The 24,663-nt window shown below is 41.5% G+C and overlaps 1 protein-coding gene across 1 annotated transcript; it reads left to right on the plus strand.

The window, feature by feature from the left end:
• The first annotated feature begins 1,848 nt into the window (after nt 1-1,848).
• Nucleotides 1,849-24,295, plus strand: gys1 (glycogen synthase 1 (muscle)). Its single transcript, XM_053615142.1, has 16 exons — nt 1,849-1,930; nt 7,372-7,490; nt 12,936-13,117; nt 15,454-15,645; nt 15,736-15,921; nt 16,064-16,208; nt 17,758-17,875; nt 17,978-18,098; nt 18,230-18,336; nt 20,203-20,262; nt 20,355-20,547; nt 20,637-20,763; nt 21,827-21,922; nt 22,057-22,220; nt 22,424-22,504; nt 23,251-24,295. Exons 2-16 carry the CDS (start codon nt 7,373-7,375, stop codon nt 23,461-23,463), a joined length of 2,103 nt encoding a protein of 700 aa, XP_053471117.1. The 5' UTR covers nt 1,849-1,930; nt 7,372; the 3' UTR covers nt 23,464-24,295.
• Nucleotides 24,296-24,663: the final 368 nt, after the last annotated feature.

The following is a 24,663-nucleotide window of genomic DNA, read 5'->3' on the forward strand; positions in this document are numbered from 1 at the left end:
GGAAGAAACCTTCAGAGGAACCAGACTCAGAAGGGAACCCGTCCTCATCTGGGTAACAACGGATAGTGTGAAAGTAAAAGAAAGTTCATTATAGTTTTCACATGAAGTCTGTTTGTTGAACTAGTCCACTGTTCACTAAAGGAAACGACACACTAACCTTTACATGATGCAACATTCTACCCAAAAAAATACTTCATCAGAAATATTTTCAGACAGCAGGTACCAACATGATCATATTTTCTTGAATGGACTAGTTAAGTTCCTGCTTCAGGTTTATCTGTGGTCCATAGAAATGTTTCAAATAAGTCCCCAGAGCATAACCATGTTCCTGAATGTCATTCAGTATGTTTATGGACAACAATAATCCGATATGAACCCGATTAAGACGATACTCTGATAAAGAAACTACCATGTAAACAGCAATTATTGATGACCTTAATCTGATTAAGGTCATACTCGAAGGAAACACAAATGGAATTAAGACGTGTGGAGTATTCCTGTTTTAGTCGCATTATCGTCGTGTATTACAGACATGTACACACCTTAATCACACTATTAACGTCGTGTGGGAGTTTTCACCGCATTTTGAGACAGGACACGTACGCACACGGTAGTGCTCAACCATTCGACGTCAAACAAGAAAGCGAGGCTACGTCCCAAACCGCGTACTTACCTACTATGTAGTAGGAGAAATACATGTATCTCAGCTACTATATAGACGGTAAGTACGCGGTTTGGGACGCAGCCCACGGCTTCAAGCAGTCGTCTATTTGCACGTACAGCATGGCAAATAATTAACTGCACTTGAAGCGTTCGTAAAATTAAAAATGAAACGCCCAAAACTGTATACGGTACCATAACGAAGACCAACTATATGTCGATACATGAAATTCTGGAGGGACGTCGGACGGCGTGGCGTGGGGATGTAATGACTTGTAAAACAGGAACATGAAAGGAATATTCTAAAAGCAACTCATGTAAACACCTTAATCATACTGTCTTATTCAGAATAAGGTCAATAATTAGATAATTGTTGTCCATGTAAACGTATTGAATGTTGGGCTTAGTATATTAATCAAGCATTTTGTAAAGTGTGTCTTGAAAAGCTTTCTGCACCTCAACGCTTTGTTCCCCACTGCAACACACCAGCACAGGCATTGTGTAAATAGTAAAATAAGAAAAATGCTTTGACACCAATCTGAATGCTCTCTCTCTCTCTCTCTCTCTCTCTCTCGGTTATGGAGGAAATAAACATTAAAACCAGAGTCACGTGCCTCACTAGCTGCCAAAACTAAGCTGACATGACACTTAACCAATTAGATGAACGCAAAGCAAAGGCTCAGCCAATCATATTTCACACACTGTGGACGTGACCGGACGGATGACTGGGAGGATCGTTCAGCGCTCTGATTGGTGTAGAAAGCGAAGGGGCGGGGTTACGAGTGAATTATTATCAGGGTATTATGTTATGTGGGCGTGTCAGAATCGGAAAGCGCATGTTAACTGCCTTATTGCTCGATACTGTCTAGTGTTTTTTTTTTTTTTTACAAAGAGGTTTGATATAAACCAGATGGCATGGTCGAGTGAGTCGTTCTCAGTGTTGCCGGATTCACAGGCTGCTATTTCTATTTTAAAATGCACTGAGTGACAGCACATGTCAGTCATGAACGTTGAAAGAAATGTAAATAGTTTAGATAGTGAAATACGTGTAGTTTTGGTCTTGAGCGTGTGTGTGTGTAATAAAACGGTTAATGAAGGTGAATAAAAGTGTAGCCTAGACGAGACACACCAGTTCACACTGTGGCTCCGCCCCCATGCGTGCCCCCTCCCCTTCGCATAGCCCCGCCTCTCAAGTGGTCCAGTTGGTGATTGATTGGCGCAGATGCGTGCGCTGTGTTCGTGCGCGAGGACAGGACGCCGTCGTTGCAGGGTAAGCAGCTGACCTTGTGTTGTGTTTGTTTATCTCGTTATCTGTTTAGCGTATGATAACGCTCGTGCAGGGAAACAAGAGTAATATGCATGTCGTTCGGTATGAACCGGAGGTCTGTTGATGTGGTGAGCGCGTGCTGCGTGTCAAAGCCAACTTTCACCTTTCTTGCTGAGATGAGACAGGATTTAACTTATTAATCTTTATTTATTTATCTGCGCGCGCACTTATGCTAACTTGTGATTATTATTATTATTATTATTATTATTATTATTATTATGGACTTCCCCCGAATCTTCAAACGCTGTTCCCTTCTCGTATATCGGAAGCGAACCTGCTACCAGCGACTTAATCAATATCCAGCTAAATCGAGCTTGCGTCACGTTCAATGTCAAAGTCAAGCTTTAGATTTTTTTTTTACTGCGCTGTTATCTGTTGCTTCGACCTACAGAAGTTGCCACGCCCCCCCACCAGACACTCACGACCGAATATATATTCTTTCTGTCATATCATAGCCATGCAGAACAAAACGAAGCCTACGAGAAGAATAAAATGCATTCGTAATCGAACTTAAGCGCGCGAGCTGTGAGTGCATTAGGCAGAGATACAATGAAACTGCGCTCGCGCTGGTGTTGTTGCGGTCGCAGTGACGTCACGGCGCTGGAGATGTCCGCGTGGCGCGGAGGCACGTACACCACACTGACAGTCTCCTGTGCGTAAGATCATTATGTGCGCTCCTTAAAAGGACAAAAATAGACCCCTTACTTGTATTAAACCTCCATTTACGAAGTGAGTCCTCACACCCAAGCTGCCATTCATAAAGTCCAGCCAGTGAGTTTAAGGGTGACGTTAAATCTGGAATTTTTATTTTAATTATTATTATTATTATTATTATTATTGCCTATATGCTTTTACTGTGAAAACAACAATCCATGTTCTAGGTTCTGAGTCTCCTAAAAAGCACAGTAACGTTAATATCATCTCAGCTGTGATGCTCCTGCCACCATTTAACAGTGAGCTTTGTGCTGCGATGTGTTGCTTGGTCTGTATTTTTGGTTAACACTGGCTTAGTGGTTAGCATGTTTGCCTGACCTCCAGGGTTGGGGGGGTTCGATTTCCGCCTCTTCCCTACGTGTGCGGAGTTTGCATGTTCTCCCGCCATGTTCTCAGGGGTTTCCTCCAGGTACTTGGGTTTCCTTCCGCCAGTCCAAAGACATGCATTGCGATTGCGATTTCCAAATTGTCCGTAGTATGTGAATGGGCCCTGCGATGGGTTGGCACCCCGTCCCCTGCCAAGTGCCCCGAGTTCCCTGGGATAGGCTCCCCCGTGACCCTGTGTAGGATAGGTGGTACAGAAAATAGATGGATGGATGAGTATGGGCGGAGTTCAGGGTTGAGTATGGCACACCCTAGTGTGAAACATGGCAGCCCCACTAAGACGTCTATGGAAAATTCATTTCATCTGTGCGCTTGTCCAACATCGAGGATTGTTGAGTGTAACGTCACGTTAACACGGAAGCGAATATTTCATGGCCCCTCTAACCACAACGTAAGGAAAAGCCCAGATGCAGAATATTAGCAGTTTTTGGTGTAAAATGTCTACTGTTAATTACTAGTATTCTTTAATTAACACACAAGAGATTCATAAATGCATATCTTATCTTAATAAGGCTTATCTAATCTTTGGGTGGGGTAGTAGAGCGGGTCGTCTGTTAATCGCAGGGTTGGCGGTTCGATCCCCGGCCCACATGACTCCACGTGCTGAAGTGTCCTTGGGCAAGACACTGAACTCCAAGTTGCTCCAAATGGCAGGCTAGCGCCTTGCTTGGCAGCCATGTGTGTGAATGGGTGAATGAGAACCAGTGTAAAGCACTTTGTAGAACCGCTAAGATTAAAAGGCGCTGTATAAGTGCAGACCGTTTGATAACATGCCATACTGATATCAGGCCATAATTCATGTGTTTTTAGCATTACACACTTAACCATCGTTAGATTCTCTTCTCCATCTGTATGTCTGTCAGCATGAAAACTTCTCAAGTTCTCTATCTGACCTTCTAACCCTTATCGTGAACAGCTGACAAGCTGCCAGAAGACCTCCAGAGCATGTAACCTTTCACGATGAAGGTTTGTGCTGCTGGTTCGTGGGTCATTCGATGAGCAGGGCACGTTTTCACTTCTGAAACAATTTCACATAGCTATTCTCACCAGGCTTCGGCAGGCTTCTGGAAAAGTTCACCTTGATGTGATCGATAGTCAATTGCACAATCTTGTGCTGTAAACATTCTGTGTCTGGTAAACAGCTCTTATGTTGAATGTACTTTCCTGTATACAGTGCGATTATGAATGAGACGTGTATTTGAATCGTCCCCTGCGTAGAGAGAACTTCCCGTGAGTCATGTTACTCTTCTTCTTCTTCTTCTTCTTCTTCTTGTGCACTTTTAATGAAACACCTCTCATTCGTTTTATTGTTAACATAATGATGGGTGTGATGCGATTGATTTGGTTAGTGTGGGCGTTCTGGTTGGATCAGATAAGACCTCTGTTCACAACAATAGCACATATTAGTCACTTCTAAACATTCTTCTGAGGCATCAGGGCAGAAAATCAGATCACATAAAATCGAGCACATAAAATCGAGTAACAATGCTTGTAATGTGAATGTAGCGTAAAGAAAAAAGAGAGGGGTGTGTGTGTGAATGGAGGTGTGTCCTGCAGGGGAAGAAGGAAGGAAGGAAGGATGAGTCTTCAGGGTTTCATCATAGCATTTCTCACTTTCTCTGTCACCTTGCATTGCTCAAACCTTTTCATAGTAGCTGTCTGGAACATTGATAAATGATATTATTGGGAATGAGTGTGTGTGTGAAGTCCTAATGTAAGCTGTAAGACTTTGTCTTCTGATTTGAGATGAGCATTGCCTCGGCTTGCTTTCAACTTCCACTTCCTTCTATGCATTTCTCAATCTCCCTTCGTCACATGTCTTCACAGGATGTTAGTAGCAGATCCTTTAAGTTGTTTGTCCAGCACATCCCACAGACGCTCGTTCGGATTGAGATCTGGGGAATCTGGAGGCCGAGTCAACACCTTGAATTCTTTGTCATTTTCCTCAAAGCATTCCTGAACAGTTTTTGCAGTGTGGCAGGTGAAATAGGCCACTGTCATTAGGGAATACCGTTGCCATGAAGGGGTATACTTGGTCTGCGATAATGTTTAGGTAGGTGGTACGTGTCAAAGTAACATCCACATGAACTTCAGGACCCAAGGTTTCCCAGCAAAAGAAAACATGATTCCTCAGACCAGGCCACCTTCTTCCACTGCTCCATGGTCCTGTTCTGATGTTCACGTGCCTGTTGTAGGCACTTTCAGTGGTGGACAGGTGTTAGCATGGGCGCTCTGAACGGTTCTGACACCTTTCTTTCATAGCTAGCATTAACTTTTTCAGCAATTTGTCCTACAATAGCTTTTCTGTGGGAGCGGACCAGACAGTCTAGCCTTTGCTCCCCACGAGCCTCGGGCGCCCGTGACCCTGTTTCCGGTCCACCTGTTGTCCTTCCTTGGACCGCTTTTGGTAGGTACTAACCACTGCAGACCGGGAACACTCCACAAGACCTGCTGTTTTGGAGATGCTCTGACCCGGTCGTCTAGCCATCACAATTCGGCCCTTGTCAAAGTCACTCGGATCATTACGCTTGCCCATTTTTCCTGCTTCAAACACATCAACTTCGAGAACTGACTGTTCACATGCTGCCTTATATATCCCACTCCTTGACAGGCGCGATTTTAACGAGATAATCGATGTTCTTCACATCACCTGTCAGTGGTTTTACTGTTATGACTGATCGGTGTAAGTTTTCTGTTGTTGTTTTGATGAATGATCCAGGAATAAGCACTCTCGGGGAGGCCCTACGCTGATAGAGCATCAGCTCAAACTCTAGCAAGAGATTGCATGTGAAACGGTAAGCACTAATGTTGCACACAGTGCACTTTGCCATGCGATTAATAATACAACAAGGAGCGCTCGTTTTGGTTCAGCCGGGGAGGGGCTGTGATCATATTAGCTTTACTAGTTTGTAAAGGTCCGGATAAGGAACTGGCGTGACCGAATGGAGATAAGTTGCCTTTTAATGTTTTATTTTGCACCGGCACTTCGTTACCACTTTTGATTAGTGTCACAGACTCTGGAGTTTTGCTTTAGAAGTTGTGATGGTTCATATTTGTTGAACTATGGCAATTTTTTCATTCATTTATACATCAGCTCTACTGAAGCGGTTTTTAAAGTAGTCATTTTGTTCGGCTGAAATACTTTGCTGGGTCTGCATCCAGACTACGGTCCAGCTGTGTAATGATTAGCACTCTGGACTCAACGGTAGTGGCGCTACGGTCGGGGGTTCAAGCCCCAGCACTGCCAAGCAGTTTGGCCCCTTAACCCTCTCTGCTCCAGGGGCGCTGTATCATGACTGACCCCCAGCTTCCTAACAAGTTGGGATATGACAAAATAAAGGCTGCTTCTTCATAGATACCCTAATTTCATTTCAGATTTAAGCCTGCATTGTAGATAGTAGCACTGCAACTAACGATTATTTTCATAATTGATTAGTTGGCCGATTTAATTATTCGATTATTCCATTAATCGGATAGGGGCAAACTTTCAGTACCGTATTTTTTCATTTATTTAAAATAAAATCCACAAACTGTGTGTTACAAATATAAACTTCAGACTAAAACTTTACACAACTGGATATATCCAATTATATAAGACTGAAAAGAACCCAATACACACAGACACATACCAGAATGTATATTATATATTTTAGGACTTTAGTTTAGCGCACGGTGGCTTAGTGGTTAGCACGTTCGCCTCACACCTCCAGGGGGTTCGATTCCCACCGTGGCCCTGTGCATGCGGAGTTTGCATGTTCTCCCCGTGCTGCGGGGGTTTCCTCCCCAAGTCCAAAGACCTGCATGGTAGGCTGATTGGCATGTGTGTCATAGTGTATGAATGAGCGTGGGAGTGTGTATGTGATTGTGCCCTGTGATGGACTGGCACCCTGTGTACCCCGCCTTGTGCCCCATGCTTAACGCCGGGTGTGAACTGGGCCTCTGGCTAATGGTGCACACTTTCTGCCTGACTTTCTGTTCAGTACTCTGTGGGATGCATTTGACATGTGAACTTGACATCAGTAAACAGCTAAAAAGGATTTTTTCAGTTTGCTATGCTGTCCTTTCCATGCTGATTGCATTAGGTTATTTGTATGCGCACAACACACACAAGCCACATTTCCTCGGCCTGGGCCCCACTCACCACTTCAGACGACTCTGTGTAGCAGAATAATCCGAACAAGTCATTCTTGTTCAACCCTACTATGTTTTTACCAGAACTTTTGTGTGTTGTAGTGCTGTGAGCATGTCGTCGTAACCATGTGATTTATTTTCCTGTATTCACGCAGCATGCCGCTGTCACGCAGTATCTCAGTGACCTCCCTGTCGGGTCTGGAGGAGTGGGACGAGGAATTCGATTTGGAGGACGCAGTTCTGTTTGAAATCGCATGGGAGGTGGCAAATAAAGGTATGCTACTTCACAGCTACAGAATAGAAGGCGTGTGTTTTTTCAGGCTGTGCTCTGGGACACACACTTAAACTCCCCATGAAATCAAAAATCGAAGTTTTGTGGCTTTTAGTGGGAAAATGTCAGGCTTAAGGTTATCTATAAGCTCGTGCGCGCTAAAACAATGACACAATTCGCATTTCAAAGATATGTGCATTCAAAAAATCAACAGTCTCTCTCGACCACTAATACGGATCAACAATTCCGATGACATCACTCTGCAGCTCATCTGATTTTCTGTCCAGTCAAATTCTCTCTAGAATCTGAAGTCCCGCCCACAACGTTATAGAAATCTCCTTGCCAAAGTGGCTATTTGAAAAGGGGGAGGAGCCACACGATACATCCCGCCCTGACTTCCTGTGTCGGTGGAAATTATGTCAACGCATCGAATAGCGCTGTGCGTTTCAAGGTGCTTCACAGGGACTTGAATGAATGAATGAATATAAAACCTAAATAATATTCACAACAGTATTTAAATGTGTAGCGTCTAAGGTGAGCCAACTTTTTATCAAATACAGTGACGATATATTTCCATTTTAAAAAAGCTGTTTTTATTAGGGATGCACCGAATGTCCGGTAACCGAAATTATCCGGCCGAAAATAAGTGAAAAGGCCGAATAAATTTGCCCGAACAATGACGTGTTTGATGACGCGCCAAAATAGCCTAGCCACTAGAGTGAGATGCGCGAATGTCGCGACCTCCACTTCCGGCAGCGCGCGCATGCACGAGCTACGTGCACGAGCTACGTGCTCTTCGGATGTTTACTGTGGACAGTAAACGTACGTGGACACGCGTTTGTTTTGTTTCTGTTCCGGAGTATTCTGTCACGTCGCGAGACGTAAGGGAGTAGAGTACGGAGGCAGGTAAAGACGTATTTATTTAAGGGCAGGCAGACAAATCCAAATCGTAATCCAAAAAACTTAGTCAAGACAGGCAAAGGGTTATCGGGCGACCGGCAAACAAGCATAAACGGGGCAAAGCAGGAATCAGAGTCGCGGTCACAGAAAACAGGGTCACGACACAAAACGAGAAACATGAAGTAGTACTATGGACTGGGAGCGGAAACACCAGCGGGGACTAAATGAACTAATCTATAGTTTAAACTAACGAAATCTATCAAGGAACATAACATTAACAACGTATCTAACTATACTATATCCACTATAATACTCCGCGAGGTGTACAGGGACGCGAGCGGTATATATCCCCAATATAATCAGACGTATAGAACCTTTTTTTGCACTCTTGTCAATGCACTTTTTAGTTGTAGGCTACAGAGTGTTCCATTCTTTCAGCAGTCAGTTATAGACTAATATCGGCTATTAAGGGGCTCAAAGGTGACCACATCAAAATATTTGTATTTTACTCATTTATTTATTTAAAGTTATATTGTGCCTTGTTGGTAGCCTATGCCTGCTGGAATGAAAAAAAAATGTTCAGTGTTAAATAAATATTTTGAAATTGTAGTTTTTGTAATAGATTTTTTTTTTCTTAGAAAAGCAAGACAAAATAGTAAAAAGCACATTTCGACTATTTAATTTATGCAATGGTGAAAAAAATGGCAAAATAAATGGAAAAAACACGAAAAAACATGTTCGGTATTCGGCCTTCGGTTTTCGGCCAAGTTTTTCTTTATATTCGGTTTCGGCTTCGGCCAAGAATTTTCATTTCGGTGCACCCCTAGTTTTTATTATTTTCTTTAAGTAGTGCGGATTGATTCCTCTTCAGATTTATGATTTGACAGCTTAACAGCTGCAGAGATCTTGTGATACTCATCTGCCTTTTTTTAATTTAAACTCTGAGCTAATCTTATCAGGACTGTTCCAGCATTCCAGCAGACCCTAAATAAAAGAAGCTGTTGGGACTCGGGAGATATACATAGTCACTAGCAGTGACTAACTTTACATGTACTTCGATAGACCTTGATGTAAGTTTTTATCGCTTTCCTTTCCGCTTAGAAACCCTACAGCTGTACATGCAGCACCTTCAGTACGAATAGCAGTGTAGTAGACTCTAGTAGACACATTCCAGGACAGTATGTCTGTTTATTTGTGTCGCACAACTGTCACCAAGTTCAAAGGACAGGACACGTCCCCTTTCATGTGTACTGGATGCAAGCTGTAAGACTGTTACACCGCTCAACTGCAGTGTTACATCAGACAGGTGTCAGATATCCGTTCCTATACCACAGCCAGAGCTTAATCTGAGCCGGATCCTGTTCCGGCACCTCTAAAATATAGCACACCTGCGTTCCGGCACCTTTTACGTGGATCCGGCACCTCTGCAGCTGGATGTAAAGTCTCCCGCAGCAATATTATCCACACAAATAGGTTTTAGTTTTTAATTCACAACAACAAAAAAGCAGCAATGGAAGTGCTCAGGATATTGCTAATAGCCAATCAGTAACCTCTTTTACATAACGTAATCATTTCAAGTTCAACGTTCACCTGAAGTCGTTGTCACGAAGCGAAGCCCAGAGTCACCTAGCATGCGCTGTAGAGTATGTCACGGTGAAAACAAAGCAGTTATCATTACCAGCATTTCTTTCTTAGGAACACAAAGAAAATATTACAAAAGGCAAGAGTCCAAAAGAGCGAGCAGCAGCAGGTCACTGATGCAGCAGTTTGGCGACCGTTCCCACGACTAGCAGTGATGACGCTATCGCCTGATTGTGGAAGGTTTTTAGAAGCGCTTCCGAGGCTAAACGTTGTCAACCTGCGCATGGATTTGTAAGTGAGACAGTTCTGACTGTCCGGAATTAAATAGAGTTAACAGCCCACGTACAGTCATTCAGGCTTTTAGGCAGTACAGGGACTCAAATAGTTGTTGGCTACGGTAAATACCATACCGATCTCGAGTGGAGCGCGAGCAGGGTTTCTCCAAAAATGAATCTCATTTGTAGCTCGCAGCGTGCATCCCTTCTCATCCCCACCATCTAACACAAGACTAGGATAGTTTTGGTGTCGCTAGAGAAAAGGAGGTACAACTAAGCTATCGTTATATGGGTTTAGCTGCTACAGTGCCATGCAAAGTATGCTAGCTGTCCTTATGCTCTGCTTATATCGTGTTCATGTAACTTGGAACTCATATAGACGTTTTACACACCTTGTCTTCCTGCTCAGTATGACAGGACGTTAGCATTTCAACCCCGTTACTGGTAAAAATCGCCATCCATTCCCCCCCCCCATAATAATAGACTATCAGTACGTTTACATGGACAACAATAATCCAATATTAACCGGATTAAGACGATACTCTGATTAAGAAACTAGCATGTAAACAGCAATTTTTAATGACCTTAATCCGATTAAAGTCATACTCGAAGTAAACACTAATCGAATTAAGACGTGTGGAGTATTCCTGTTTTAGTCGCATTATCGACGTGCATTACAGACATGTACACACCTTAATCACACTATTAACGTCGTGTGAGAGTTTTCACCGCATTGTGTGACGGGACACGTACACACATACGTACACACTAAACTGTTTGACGGCAAACAAGAGAGCACGGCTGCGTCCCAAACCGCGTACTTACCTGCTATATAGTAGGTGAAATACACGTATATAGTAGGCGAAATACATGTATCTCAGCTACTATATAGTAGGTAAGTATGCGGTTTGGGACGCAGCCCACGGGTTCAAGCAGTCGTCTATTTGCACGTATAGCACGACAAATAATTAACTGCACTTGAAACGTTCATAAAATTAAAAATAAAAACACCCAAAACTGTATACGGTACCATAACGAAGACCAACTGTATGTCGATACGTGAAATTCTGGAGGGACGTCGGACGGCGTGGCGCGGTGACGTAATGACGTGTGCCGTTAATCGATCTATGTTCTATAACGTGTAACACGGGAACATGAAAGGAATATTCTAAAAGCGACTCATGTAAACACCTTAATCATAATACTGATCTTAATTCAGAATAAGGTCAATAATAAGATTACTGCTGTCCATGTAAACGTAGTTACTGCGAGCTAGCGCTCAGCTACCTGTCAGCCAATAAGATACGAGTATTTCCACATATTTTCCTGTAAACCCTGTCCGATTGGTCTCGCCTCCGTTCACTGAAGATACAAAATTACACCACTGCCGTCTTCTTTTACGGACGTTCCTTTACGTTGTGCCCCGAATTCAACATTCAACATTCAACGCCCCGAACGCCCAGGCCAGGTTACGCCCCTGGATTTTGGAATTAATCCGAACAGGATCCAGGTCATCACAGTGTCGAACGTTATTCCGCAATAACGTCCTCGTTGTTTGTCATACAGAAATGTTACGCGTCCGTATTCAGAAGCACATTTCCTGCGATCTACAATTTTTCCGTCCACGCGTTCGTCCGTCTGTCCGAGATTTTGGTTAGCGTGATAACTCAAGACCGAGCGAATGTTGAATGTTTGTAGGATTTATGTGGATGAACTGCTTACATTTTTAGAATCGACCCAAACAAGGTCAAGGTCACAGCAGGGTCAAGTGTCTGTAGGCGTTTTTCTTCAATAGCTCAATTTGTTTGAGGTATATTTTAAGGGTACAGTGCCTTCCACTAATATTGGCACCCTTGGTAAATATGTGAAAAATTCTTTATTGTTTAACCTTGTGATCTTTTGTTTAAAAAAGAAATTCACAAAAATACTCCGCTCTCATGGATATCAAACAATTGCAAACAAAGCACAGGTTTATCCAAAAAAAAAAATCTTTGTTAAATGTAGGTGTGCAACAATTATTGGCACCCCTATGAATTCGTATTAGGAAAAATATATTTGAGACAAACACAGCACAGGTTTATTGAGGGAACAACAGTTTATAGCTGTTATAATGGAAGTGATAACAGGAACAAATTTGTATGATGTGTAAAAATATTCATTAATAAATGAAAAAATGATCATCTGTGGCAGATTTCTGTGGTGTGTACGAGGGTGGTGACGGCGATTCAGCTTCACTCCGTATCTTTGTTGAATTTTTTTTTATCACCACGCCCAAAGTGGGGTTTTTTTTTTCTTTTACGTAATATTACGAATAATACAATATTTGTAAAGATTCGTGAACAGGGTTTTTTTTGTTTTGTTTTTTTTTAAAAACATAATTACAAATTTCTTAATTTCTAGTTGACTTAAAGAATCTCCAGTACAGAATGTCACTGGTGAAGTGATATAAACACTTGAATTTCTCACTGAAATGGAATACTTGGATGTGAAGTCAGGTCTGAGTCTAATACAAGTGCTATAAAACTGAATAACAAACATGACATGATATTCAACATGACCACAACTGAGACTCGGGGACTCTTGTCTTCCTTCATCAGTCAGTGCTGAGAGGCTGTGTGCCACTTACTGTGAAAAGTGTGTGTGTGTGTGTGTGTGTGTGTGTGTGTGTGTGTGTGTGTGTGTCGTTTGGCAGTTGGAGGCATCTACACAGTGATCCAGACGAAGGCGCGGTTGACCTGTGAGGAATGGGGGGAAAACTACTTCTTAGTTGGGCCCTATATGGAGTCCAATGTCAGGACCCAGGTTGAATTGATTGAGCCCCCAAACCCAACACTGAGGAGGACCATCGACAAGATGAACAGTAGTGGCTGCAAGGTACACACATACACACACTTTCTATATTTATTTTTCATTTTATATTCATACAAGGGTCACATCTCTGTCTATTTCTATACACACACACACTCACACATACAATACATAATTACTCTTTCCCCAACCTCATTCTGAAATTTTAAACCCTCATTCTGAGAAACGCATGTGTGTGTGTGTCCATGTCCACCTCCCTGGTATGCACATGTAAAGGTTACAAGCTATATCAATATCTCACACCATGACTACAGTCTATTTCAGACCTTTGGCTAAGTGTGTGTGTGTGTGTGTGTGTGTGTGTGTGTGTGTGTTTTTTGTGTTCATTGAAGCTGATCCAGGCAGAAGTGTAAATGAGTTTCAATCCTGAAAAAGGCTTTTTTTTTTTCTTCTCAGGTTAAAAGACCCTACAGCACCCTTCACTAATATCGGCACCCTTGGCAAACACCCTTGGCCTGTGAAAAATTGTCTTTATTGTTTAACCGTTTGATATTTTGTTAAAAATTTTTTTACTAAAATACTCTGCTGCCATGGATATCAAACAATTGCAAACAAAACACAGGTTTATCAAAAAAAAAACTTCGTTAAATATGGGTGTGCAACACCCCTATGAATTCATATGAGAAAAATATATGTGAAGTATATTCCCAGTGATATTTAACTTTTTTTTGTTAGTACACCTGGGTGACTAGGAACAGGAAATTGTTTAACCATGACTTCTTGATTCACAGGGGTATAAATATGAGGGAACACATAGGCCAGACTCTCTTAGTCATTCATAACAATGCGTAAGACTGTGATGTGATGTGCGGCAAAAGGTTGTTGAGCTTCACAAAATGGGCAGTAGCTATAAGAAAATAGCACAAGCCTTGAAAATGCCCATTTCCACCATCAGGGCAATAATTAAGACGTTCCAGTCAACTGGAAATGTTATGAATCAACCTGGAATTGGACGTGTGTCTGTATTGTCTCAGCGCACTGTGAAGAGGATGGTTCGAGTGGCCAAAAAATCTCCAAGGATCCCAGCTGCAGAAGTTAGATGCGTCTTGGGGTCAGAAAGTCTCCAAAACTACAATCTGAAGTCACCTACATCACCACAAGCTGTTTGGAAGGGTTTCAAGAAAAAAGCCTCTACTCTCATCCAAAAACAAACTCGAGCGTCTTCAGTTTGCGAGACACTACTGGAACTTCAAATGGGATCGGGGTCTGTGGTCAGATGAAACCAAAATAGAGCTTTTCGGCAATAAACACCAGAGGTGGTTTTGGAGCACACAGAGAGGTAGCCATATGGAAAAGTACCTCATGCCCATGATTAAATATGGTGCTGGCGCCTTAATGTTTTGGGGCTGTTTATCTGCCAGAGGACCTGGACATTTTGTTAGGCTACATGGCATCATGGGCTCTATCAAATATCAACAGATATTAAATGAAAACCTGACTGCCTCTGCCAGAAAGATTAAACTGGGCCGTGGTTGGATCTTCCAGCAGGACAATGATCCAAAACATACATCAAAATCAACACAAAAATGGTTTACTGACCACAAAATCAAGGTCCTGTCATGGCCATCCCAGTCCCCTGACCTGAAACCCATAGAACACCTGTGGGGTGAACTGAAGAGGAGAGTCCACCAGCGTGAACCTCGAAATGTGAAGGATCTGGAGAGATTCTGTATGGAGGAATGGTCTCAGATCCCTTGCCATGTATTCTCCAACCTCATCAGGCATTATAGGAGAAGACTCGGAGCTGTTATCTTGCCAAAGGGAGGTAGAACAAAGTACTGACTAAAAGAGTTCCAATAATTGCACACCTATATTTAACTAAGATTTTTTTGTGATAAACCTGTGTTTTGTTTGCAATTATTTGATATCCATGAGAACAGAGTATTTTTGTGAATTTTTTTTTTTTATCAAAAGGTTCAACAATAAAGACAATTTTTTCATAGCCTTCTTTGCTTATATTTACCAAGGGTGCCAATATTAGTGGAGGACACTGTAGATGGAAATGCCACATTTAAATTATAGACGCCAGGTCTTAAATGAACAACTTCTGTAAGAACTAATGATATAATGACACTGGTCTGGTGACTCTCAGTTCCCCGAAATACAGGGACTTGTGTACAAAGGTGACTCCAATATGGCAGCCGAATCCAGAAGTAAATGCGTTTGAATGAAAGGGTTAACACGCAGAACGTCAGTCTTAATTAATTTATCCAAAATGTTTGTGTTTGTGTATCCACCCTGTGCGTGTGTGTATATACTGTCTAAACTTTTATCTGGAAAATGTAGTATGTGAGGGATTACTGTGTTGTATAGTTTTAGATAAAATCACTACGTGTGTGTAGGTATATTTTGGCCGTTGGCTGATTGAAGGCTCTCCGTATGTGATCCTTCTGGATGTTGGTTTCACCGCCTGGTCTCTGGACCGCTGGAAGAGTGAATTATGGGAAAACTGTGCCATCGGCGTGCCCTGGTTCGACCGCGAGGCCAACGACGCTGTCCTGTTCGGTTTCCTCACCGCCTGGCTGCTCGGAGAGGTGTGTGAAAGTGTGTGGTGTTGTTTATTATGCGAGTTTGTCCATCATTGGTTCATGTCTGTATTCTGTCTGTGTGTGTGTGTGTTTCAGTACGCTGCGCAATGTGAAGATCCTCCACACATCCTGGCGCACTTTCACGAGTGGCTGGCTGGACTGGGGCTGGTATTATGCCGACAGAGGCACTTGCCTGTAGCGACCATTTTCACCACACACGCCACGCTGCTCGGCCGATACCTTTGTGCAGGGAACGTCGATTTCTACAACAACCTAGCAGAGGTGTGTGTTTGTGTGTGTGTGTATGTATGTGGGAGGATGATTTTAAGAAATAATAATAAACAGTGAACATATCTGAACCTCTCTCTCTCTCTCTCTCTCTCTCTCTCTCTCTCTCACTCTTTCTGTCTCTGTCTGTGTGTAGTTTAATTTAGATAAGGAGGCAGGCGATAGACAGATTTATCACCGCTACTGTTTAGAGCGGGCTGCAGTGCGCTGTGCTCACGTCTTCACCACTGTGTCTAAGATCACAGCCATCGAAGCTGAACACTTGCTCAAAAGGAAACCAGGTGAACCCCCTCCGTCCCGCCTCCCATGTCTCTGTCCCGCCTCCCATGTCTCCGTCCCGCCTCCCATGTACAATGTGTGTCTAATGAGCTTATGGTAATTTACAGAATGTTAAAGAGATACGCCAGAATTTTTAAACCTAATCTCTGTGTGTGTGTGTGTGTGTGTGTGTGTGTGTGTGTGTGTGTGTGTGTGTGGTTACTACGGACAAGAATTTCATACTGTGAAAACCCGCTTATGGTTTTGAGGCACGTGTTGAAACAAACGCGTAACTATATAAGACAAATTCACAACTACATGTGTATAAAATGTATAAAATAACATTTTTATACATTATTTTATTTATTTATTCCATGGTCTGTCTGAATACTCGATTCTGATTGGCTGGAAGGTGTGCATTCAAACCGTGTAATGCACAGGTTACATTACACCTTTCGAAATTAATGCGCTGGCTATCAACAACTGTAACCATGGTAACATACAGATAGAGTTGCATACGGTAGTTAAACTCACAGCTTCATTATTAGTAGAGACGCGACACAGACGCAGGTAATTCACACACGTACACGTCTCTCTCTCAAAACTATTTATTATAATTCATTCAAATAAATATAATCTTACCGTACTGCTTTATCTCTGTGTATGATTTAGAGCGGGCAGAATTTTAGATTTAACGGCCCGTATATATGAAAACGAATTGTTATTTTTATCCTTTCACTCAAATTTGGCACTTTTTAAAAATTTTTTATATATTAAATATTTTATATTTTAAATATTACATATGAGTCGCAGGTGCATCTCAAAAAATTTGAATATCGTGGAAAAGTTCGTTTTTTCCCGTAATTTAATTCAAAATGTGTAACTTTCATATAATCTAGATTCATTACACATGAAGTGAAATATTCCAAGCCTTTTTTTTGTTGTTGTTGTTTTAATCTCGATGATTACGGCTTACAGATCATGGAAATCAAACATCCAGTATCTCGAAATATTAGAATAAAGACATTTCTGTATTATAAATTCTTTATTCTAATATTTCGAGATGCAGGATGTTTGATTTCATTGAGCTGTAAGCCGTAATCTCGTAATCCCTAATTTCTCCATCTGGGGATTAATAAAGTATCTCATAATCATCAAGATTAAAACAAAACGAAACAAAAAAAGGCTCGGGATATTTCACTTTGTGTAATGAATCTAGAATATATGAAAGTTCCACTTTTGAATTAAATTATGGGGGAAAAAAATGAAATTTTCCACAGTTATTATTATTTTTTGAGATGCACCTGTACATATGCGGGGGGGGAAACCCCTAGGTGTAGAATTGCATTTTTATAAATAAACTCTACATTCATCGTGCAACATGATCTTTCTTTGACCCGTAGTATAAGGCCTTCGTGTTTACGCCAGCTGTTTATGGGTGTTCTTTTTATCATTTATACAGGTCCCAGGCATAAGAAACTGTCTGTCTGTCTGTTTGTTTGTTTGTTTGTTTGTTTGTTTGTTTTCTTTCAAAATGAGGCTGTATGTTCTGACTTTTCCTCACTCTCTTAGACATTGTGACTCCTAACGGTCTGAATGTGAAAAAGTTCTCAGCCATGCACGAGTTTCAGAATCTACACGCTCAGAGCAAAGCTCGCATTCAGGAGTTCATCAGAGGCCACTTTTATGGGTTAGAGCATCTCTCACACACACACACACACACACACACACACACACACACACACATAGAGAGATGCATGTCCAATATCGAAATTGTCTTGTTTCCACGCAGACATTTAGATTTCAACCTGGATAAAACCGTGTTTCTCTTCATTGCTGGACGCTACGAGTTCTCAAATAAAGGAGCGGACCTTTTCCTCGAAGCGTTGGCCAGACTCAACTATTTACTGAGGGTTTGTGAATGAAATATCTTTTCTATAAAGCTGATTCTGTACTACACTGAATGGAACGAATGAAAAAACGAATCATGCAACACATCTGAAAGCTATTCTGCTCGTGTGTGTGTGTGTGTGTGTGTCCTCAGGTGAACCACAGTCAGGTTACGGTGATAGCGTTCTTCATCATGCCTGCTCGCACCAACAACTTCAACGTGGAGACTCTGAAGGGTCAAGCCGTACGGAAACAGCTCTGGTAACCATGATGCATTGTGAGGACTACTAATCTGCAGACCTGTAACCACCTAATGAGTACTTACCTATACTCACTTCATTAGCACAATGCTGGCTAAAATGATCTTTTCCCCCCCCTCTTTTGGTTGCTCCCGTTCGGGGTCGCCTCAGCGGATCACCCATCCGCATATTTTGGTCCTGGGGCAAGTGTTACGCCTGATGCCTTTCCTGTTCCTGACACGACCCTTGACAGTACACTGGCTCGTACAACCCTCCAGTGGCTGGGGTCGTTTCCCTGACGTGGGATCGAACCCGAGCCGCGGCGTCGAGAGAGCCGCATGCTAGCCACTAGACCACCAGGGAATCCTAACATGGTTAAATGCTGATAATCAGGATTGTTTAACTAACTAACTAACTAACTAAAATCATATTTCTTTTCATTGCCCTTTAGTCCGCGAAAACAGTGCACATTGTAAACCTAAATTCTTTCAAGTGTATAAATTTAGATCAAAATAAGACACTTTAATTAGTCACTTTAATTATTAACGGATGACTCATTAGGATTAATAGGGCCGTACTGTTTTTGATTAAATGGGACTTATAAAAATTTTGCATGCTTCCGACTCGCGCTGCTTTGAACTAATTTTGTATTATATTTAATAAAATCAAATCTACATTCCCGTAGAGACATTTTCCTAGCAGATATTTGTGAACGATGGATCATCTGTATGTTGAATGACCAATTCTGCTGCAAAAGCTTGAGCAAAGTACCGCAATCCCGAACACAAATATCTCGTATTTACTGTCAAAACTTGAACCGTATTAGTCACGGTGTGTCCTCCCAAAGTTAAAAGGAAACCTGAGCTCTTAATGGCTGCTTAAATAATTCTTCATGGAGACGTTTCAGCGCAAATTCTACAGAAACGACAGCATCGTTAAATCGATCCAAATGCTTAATATACACCCTATTCGATTATAAAGCATAAATACTTAAGTAAGCAAGTAACACCAGCGATTAAATACGTAAGCAAATGCGTACGATGATACGCGAATACAAATAAGCACGTCACTCACCGAGCACTTTAGTAGGAACATCTGTAGAGCTGCACATTCACGCAGTTATCCATTCAGCCAATCATGCGGTTGCAGCGCAATGCATAATATCGTACAGATGCCGGTCGAGAGCTTCGGGTCATTTTCACATCAAACATCAGAATGGGAGGGAAATGTGACTTTTACTGTGGCATGGATGTTGGTACCAGACGGGCTAGTTTGAGTCTCTAGAGCAGGGGTGTCCAATCTTATCCGCAAAGGGCCGGTGTGGGTACTGGGTTTCATTCCAACCAAGCAGGAGCCACACCTGATTCCACCTGTTTAATCAGTTGATCTTGGCTTTCAGTTGACTCCGGTGTGGCTTCTGCTTGGTTGCAATGAAAACCTGCACCCACACCGGCCCTTTCCGGATAAGATTGGACACCCCTGGTCTAGAGTTTTTACAGAATGGCGCGAAAAACAAAAAAATGTTGAGTTCTGTGGGTGAAGACACCTTGTTGAGCAAATAATAATGTAACTAAGCAGTTTTCAAAAACAACAACAATTATTAAGCAAGTGAATAAATCTCCCAGCATGATATGCAACCAAACAGTCCGTGAATATTTACAAATTGAGAGTCAATCTAACCTTAATGTTTAATCAAGTGAGAGCCAAAAGTCACAGTCACGACTCAATGCACACACAGCCAATTAGTCTGTTTGACGAACCGAACAAACCCTATGAACTCCTCACAATCCTTACTCACACAGAAGTTTAAAAAAAAACAACAACCTATACGCACGGTAACCGCCGGCGTCTGTACTGACGTGTGGATTTTTTTGTTTGTTTTACTCAGGGATACGGCCCAGACTGTGAAAGAACGCTTCGGGAAGAAACTCTACGAATCGCTGCTAGTGTGAGTGTATTTACTTTTAAGCCACTTTTCAGATTGCGTCTTTAATGTTTATTTAACGTCGACTCGAACGCAAAATTCTCTCTCACCGTCAGAGGGCAGCTCCCGGAGGTGTCGAAGATGTTAGACAAGGAGGATTTCACCATGATGAAGAGGGCCATCTTTGCTACACAGCGCCAGTGTCTCCCTCCCGTCTGCACGCACAACATGCTGGAGGACAGCACGGACCCCATCCTCAGCGCCATCCGCCGCATCGGCCTCTTCAACAGCTCTCAGGATCGCGTCAAAGTACGCGCACGTGCACAAACGCACGTTTATATATACACACGCGATCGGGTACAAGGTAGCGTTACTGAGCACACACTCCTCTGTGTCAGGTCATCTTCCATCCGGAGTTTCTGTCCTCCACGTCCCCGCTGCTGCCCATGGACTATGAAGAGTTTGTTCGAGGCTGCCATCTTGGAGTCTTTCCTTCCTACTACGAACCCTGGGGATACACACCAGGTTGGTTCTAAAAACATAGACACACGCTATCTTATTATTATATTATTAGATCAAGTCAGCGCACCTTGCTCTTAGGAAAATCCAGTTTTCTGACTATTTGGCTCATTTAAAAGCCAGTGGGCTTCACGTGAGCCTTAATAAATGAGTTTTCAGGGCTATGATTCTCAAAGTGGCTTCTCTGAACATATCCAGACGTCCATTTTTGTTACACTGGCGTAAATCCACTGAATACCATTATTATATTTATTTATTACATTGATTAGTGACTTCTTCTAGTTTTTAGTTTGTTTGACTGCTTACATGAATCGAATGGTTTTAATCCAAACCTCAATGATTCAAAAAGTAGCTTATAAATAACATCAACTGGAATGTGATGTATTTTCCAGGTGGAAAGTTCAGAAATAAAAAGCACTATAGCTGCAATAAATACACAAAATACAGGTTGTCTATACATAGGGGACTTTGTTTGCCAGCACCACGTCGGTCGTGTCTTCGTCAGTGGACGTCCACTTCACGGGCGGTACGCAACACTTCCAAACGTCTTTTTTGAATTTGGTAATACGTTGGGCAACAGTGTCTCGTGTGTGTGTGTGTGTGTGTGTGTGTGTGTGTGTGTGATGTGCTCGCCATGTTTCCTGTTAAAGACCACCGCAAGCTTGCGAAAGCTTCTCGATCCAGCCACGAGAACGATTTCAATACCTTCTTGTTTTGCCATAGGCGTTCTTAAAGGCTATCTGAAAATAAATAAATAAATATATATATATATATATATATATATATATATATAGTGTACGTATAATATAAACGAAAAGTTTTGGAAGACGTTATGCTAAAAAGTGTTCATTTCCATTATGAATGGAGACTTTTGGGACACACTGTAATATTGTATATATTCAAATGTTCTTCATGAAATAAGTCTGTGTTGAGGTGGTGTGTGGAATTTCTTTACAGTTCAAGACGTCCCTGACTCTCACAGAAAGTTTATGAGAATGTGAGAGTCTGATCTCGCTTTCTTCCTCTCTCTCTCTCTCTCTCTCTCTCTCTCTCTCTCTCTCTCCCTCAGCGGAGTGCACTGTGATGGGGATTCCCTCCATATCCACTAATCTCTCTGGGTTTGGCTGTTTTATGGAAGAGCACATAGCTGACCCGTCTTCTTACGGTGAGATGCAGAACAAATATGAAGGATCTCGGGATGGATGGAGTTCACATTTTAGCGTGTGATGGTGTGACTTGTTCTGTGGTAGGTGATTATACTCCTGTCTGTCTGTCTGTCTGTCTGTCTTTCTCTCACAGGGATTTATATTCTGGACCGGCGGTTTCGCAGCGTGGATGAATCATGTAACCAGCTGACCTCCTACCTGTTCCAGTTCTGCCAGCAGAGCCGCAGACAGCGCATCATCCAGAGGAACCGCACAGAACGCCTCAGTGACCTGCTGGACTGGAGATATCTGGGCCGGGTCAGTCTCACACACACGCACACACAGATGTGGCACAGACATGACTCACACAGATACACACACCCACTTTACAGAGTAACCAAACCTGTTTGTACTAAAAAAAAAATGATTTATTTATTAAATTATATATTTCAAAACCCATTTCAGTGAATGCATATGATCTTGCTCACGCTTTGTTTGTTTTTTTCTCTTCTGTCTCTCAGTATTACGTATCTGCTCGTCATATGGCTCTGGCTAAAGCCTTCCCTGAGAGTTACGCGTACGAGCCCCAAGATCTAACCTCGGTAAGCATCCAGAGTTCTTTTATACATTTAAAAAATAAATAAATAAATAAAAATGATGATGATTTTAATGAATCGTTCAGGGATTTTAGAGGTGCAATTTGTTTAAAAGTGTTTCCAGGTCTGAAATAATCAGATCATTTATGCAATACAGACAAGCAAATATAAAGTTTCTTTAATTCAGGCATCTGGTATTTTTTCCATCATATTTTTTTTTCTCTCTTACACTCTTTCCTTAATAGGAAACTTACATCTTACTTACGAGACATTTTAACAGAGCTTATGGGGTCATTTGGATACAGGAGAAGGCTTATGGTCAATGTTTTCATTGTGATTTACATTTAGCTCTAAAAATCACAAACTGCCCCTTTAAATATTTACTCATAAAGCATTATTAAATATACAGTTGCGAGCGAAATGATTCAACCCCCGTTGCAAATCTGGTTTATTGTCAAAATGTATAGACTTGCAGCTGTTTGCAATGAACAAATCAAACGAGCAATTGAAATAGTTTTGCAGCTCGTTTGCAGCAGGTCATAACAGCAAAAAGGCGCTCGACTAGATACTAAAGATGCTTGCCATGAAGGGGTTGAATCATTTTAGAACTGGAGAAATCATTATAAGTTGCGTTGAATTTGTGGAAACCACTTGAAGCATTCGTTGTGTTGAACTATTTCAACTGCGTTTGTTTGATTTGTTCAAGCATGTGGTTCTCACACAACATACTTTTTGTTGCTTTTCTTCTGCAGGCTACGGGCTTCCGTTACCCCCGTCCTGCCTCGGTGCCACCCTCGCCCGCTCACTCGCTCCATTCGTCGCCGCACCACAGCGAGGCTGAGGACGAAGACGAGACCTACGACGAAGATCTGGAGGCTGAGAAAGACCGCCAGAACATCCGGCAACCTTTCAGTCTGCCAAATAAGAATAAAAGCCTGGAAGGCGACCTACCTGAGAAAAACTAACACTATATACACATGCGCAGGCACACATACACACACACACGTGCACACGCCTGTACTGCTGACCTGTTCACAGCCTGTTGGTTATTTCTGGGGTTTGAAAAGACAACTGAGAGATTTATTTCAGGAAACTATACTGTTCACATGAGGAGCGACTGTATTTTATTTCAACAATAGGTGAAGTGATGTCTTCCACACTTGCTAGTAGACTCCGAATGCTCAAGATACGTGTTTAGATCTTTTTATTCAAGACTATGAGAGGCCGCTTCAGTATGAAGTTAAATAGAATAGAAATAGTAGTCAGGTGCTGGAACGTGTCTGTTCTCTTCTCCAGTACTATACCTTTAACGAGCCAGTTAAGCTGAAAAGACTCTATTTTTACCAAAAAAAACGATGGTTTTGTAATACAAACCAGCATAAAAACCAGAGCTAGAGCAATCTGCGATATCACTGGATCTGTCTGATCTTTTTTTTTTTTTTTTTTTTTTTACTCCATTATTGTTCTCGAAGCACAGCAGAGGTAGAAAACCGTTCTCTGTTTTTGATAATAGTTTCATAATATCCGATAATACAAACTCGGACGATATAAGCGTTGCCTTGCTGTGGGAATAAATCTGTATTTCGCAGACGTCTTGTCCGTGGACTCTGTTTTCATAACGATGCACGCTCAGAATCAGAAAACATGGAACTCAAAATGAATGTGATAGAAACTTGAATGTGTTGCTTATGTACTGTAATGTAATGTACACAAAGCCACCACTTTGAAATTTTGTGTCAGTTGTACAACAAAAAATAAAGTATATATGTAGATCTAAATATATAAATACACACATTTATATTTATTTATTATATATATATAATGTGTGTGTGTGTGTATATATATATATATATATATATAAATTAAATGTATATACATATACACATTTATTTATAATACATATGTATGTATATATATATATATTTATATATAGTATGTGTGTGTATATATATATAATATATATATATATATATATATATACACACACATTTATATTATATACATATACACAAATTTATTTACTATATATATAATATAAATGAAATGTATATACATATACACATTTATTTATAATACATATGTATGTATATATATATATATATATATATATATTTATATATATTATGTGTGTATGTGTGTATATATATATATACACACACATTTAT

This window comes from Ictalurus furcatus, chromosome 2, assembly GCF_023375685.1.
Source record: "Ictalurus furcatus strain D&B chromosome 2, Billie_1.0, whole genome shotgun sequence".
Lineage (NCBI taxonomy): Eukaryota > Metazoa > Chordata > Actinopteri > Siluriformes > Ictaluridae > Ictalurus > Ictalurus furcatus.

Bases quoted from the DNA above. Each gene is read 5' to 3' on its own strand.
- gys1 (XM_053615142.1), top strand. From the start codon at position 7,373: ATGCCGCTGTCACGCAGTATCTCAGTGACCTCCCTGTCGGGTCTGGAG. The intron at 17,876-17,977 runs GTTAGAGCATCT...GTTTCCACGCAG, and splicing joins ATCAGAGGCCACTTTTATGG to ACATTTAGATTTCAACCTGG. The intron at 20,263-20,354 runs GTGAGTGTATTT...TCTCACCGTCAG, and splicing joins CTCTACGAATCGCTGCTAGT to AGGGCAGCTCCCGGAGGTGT.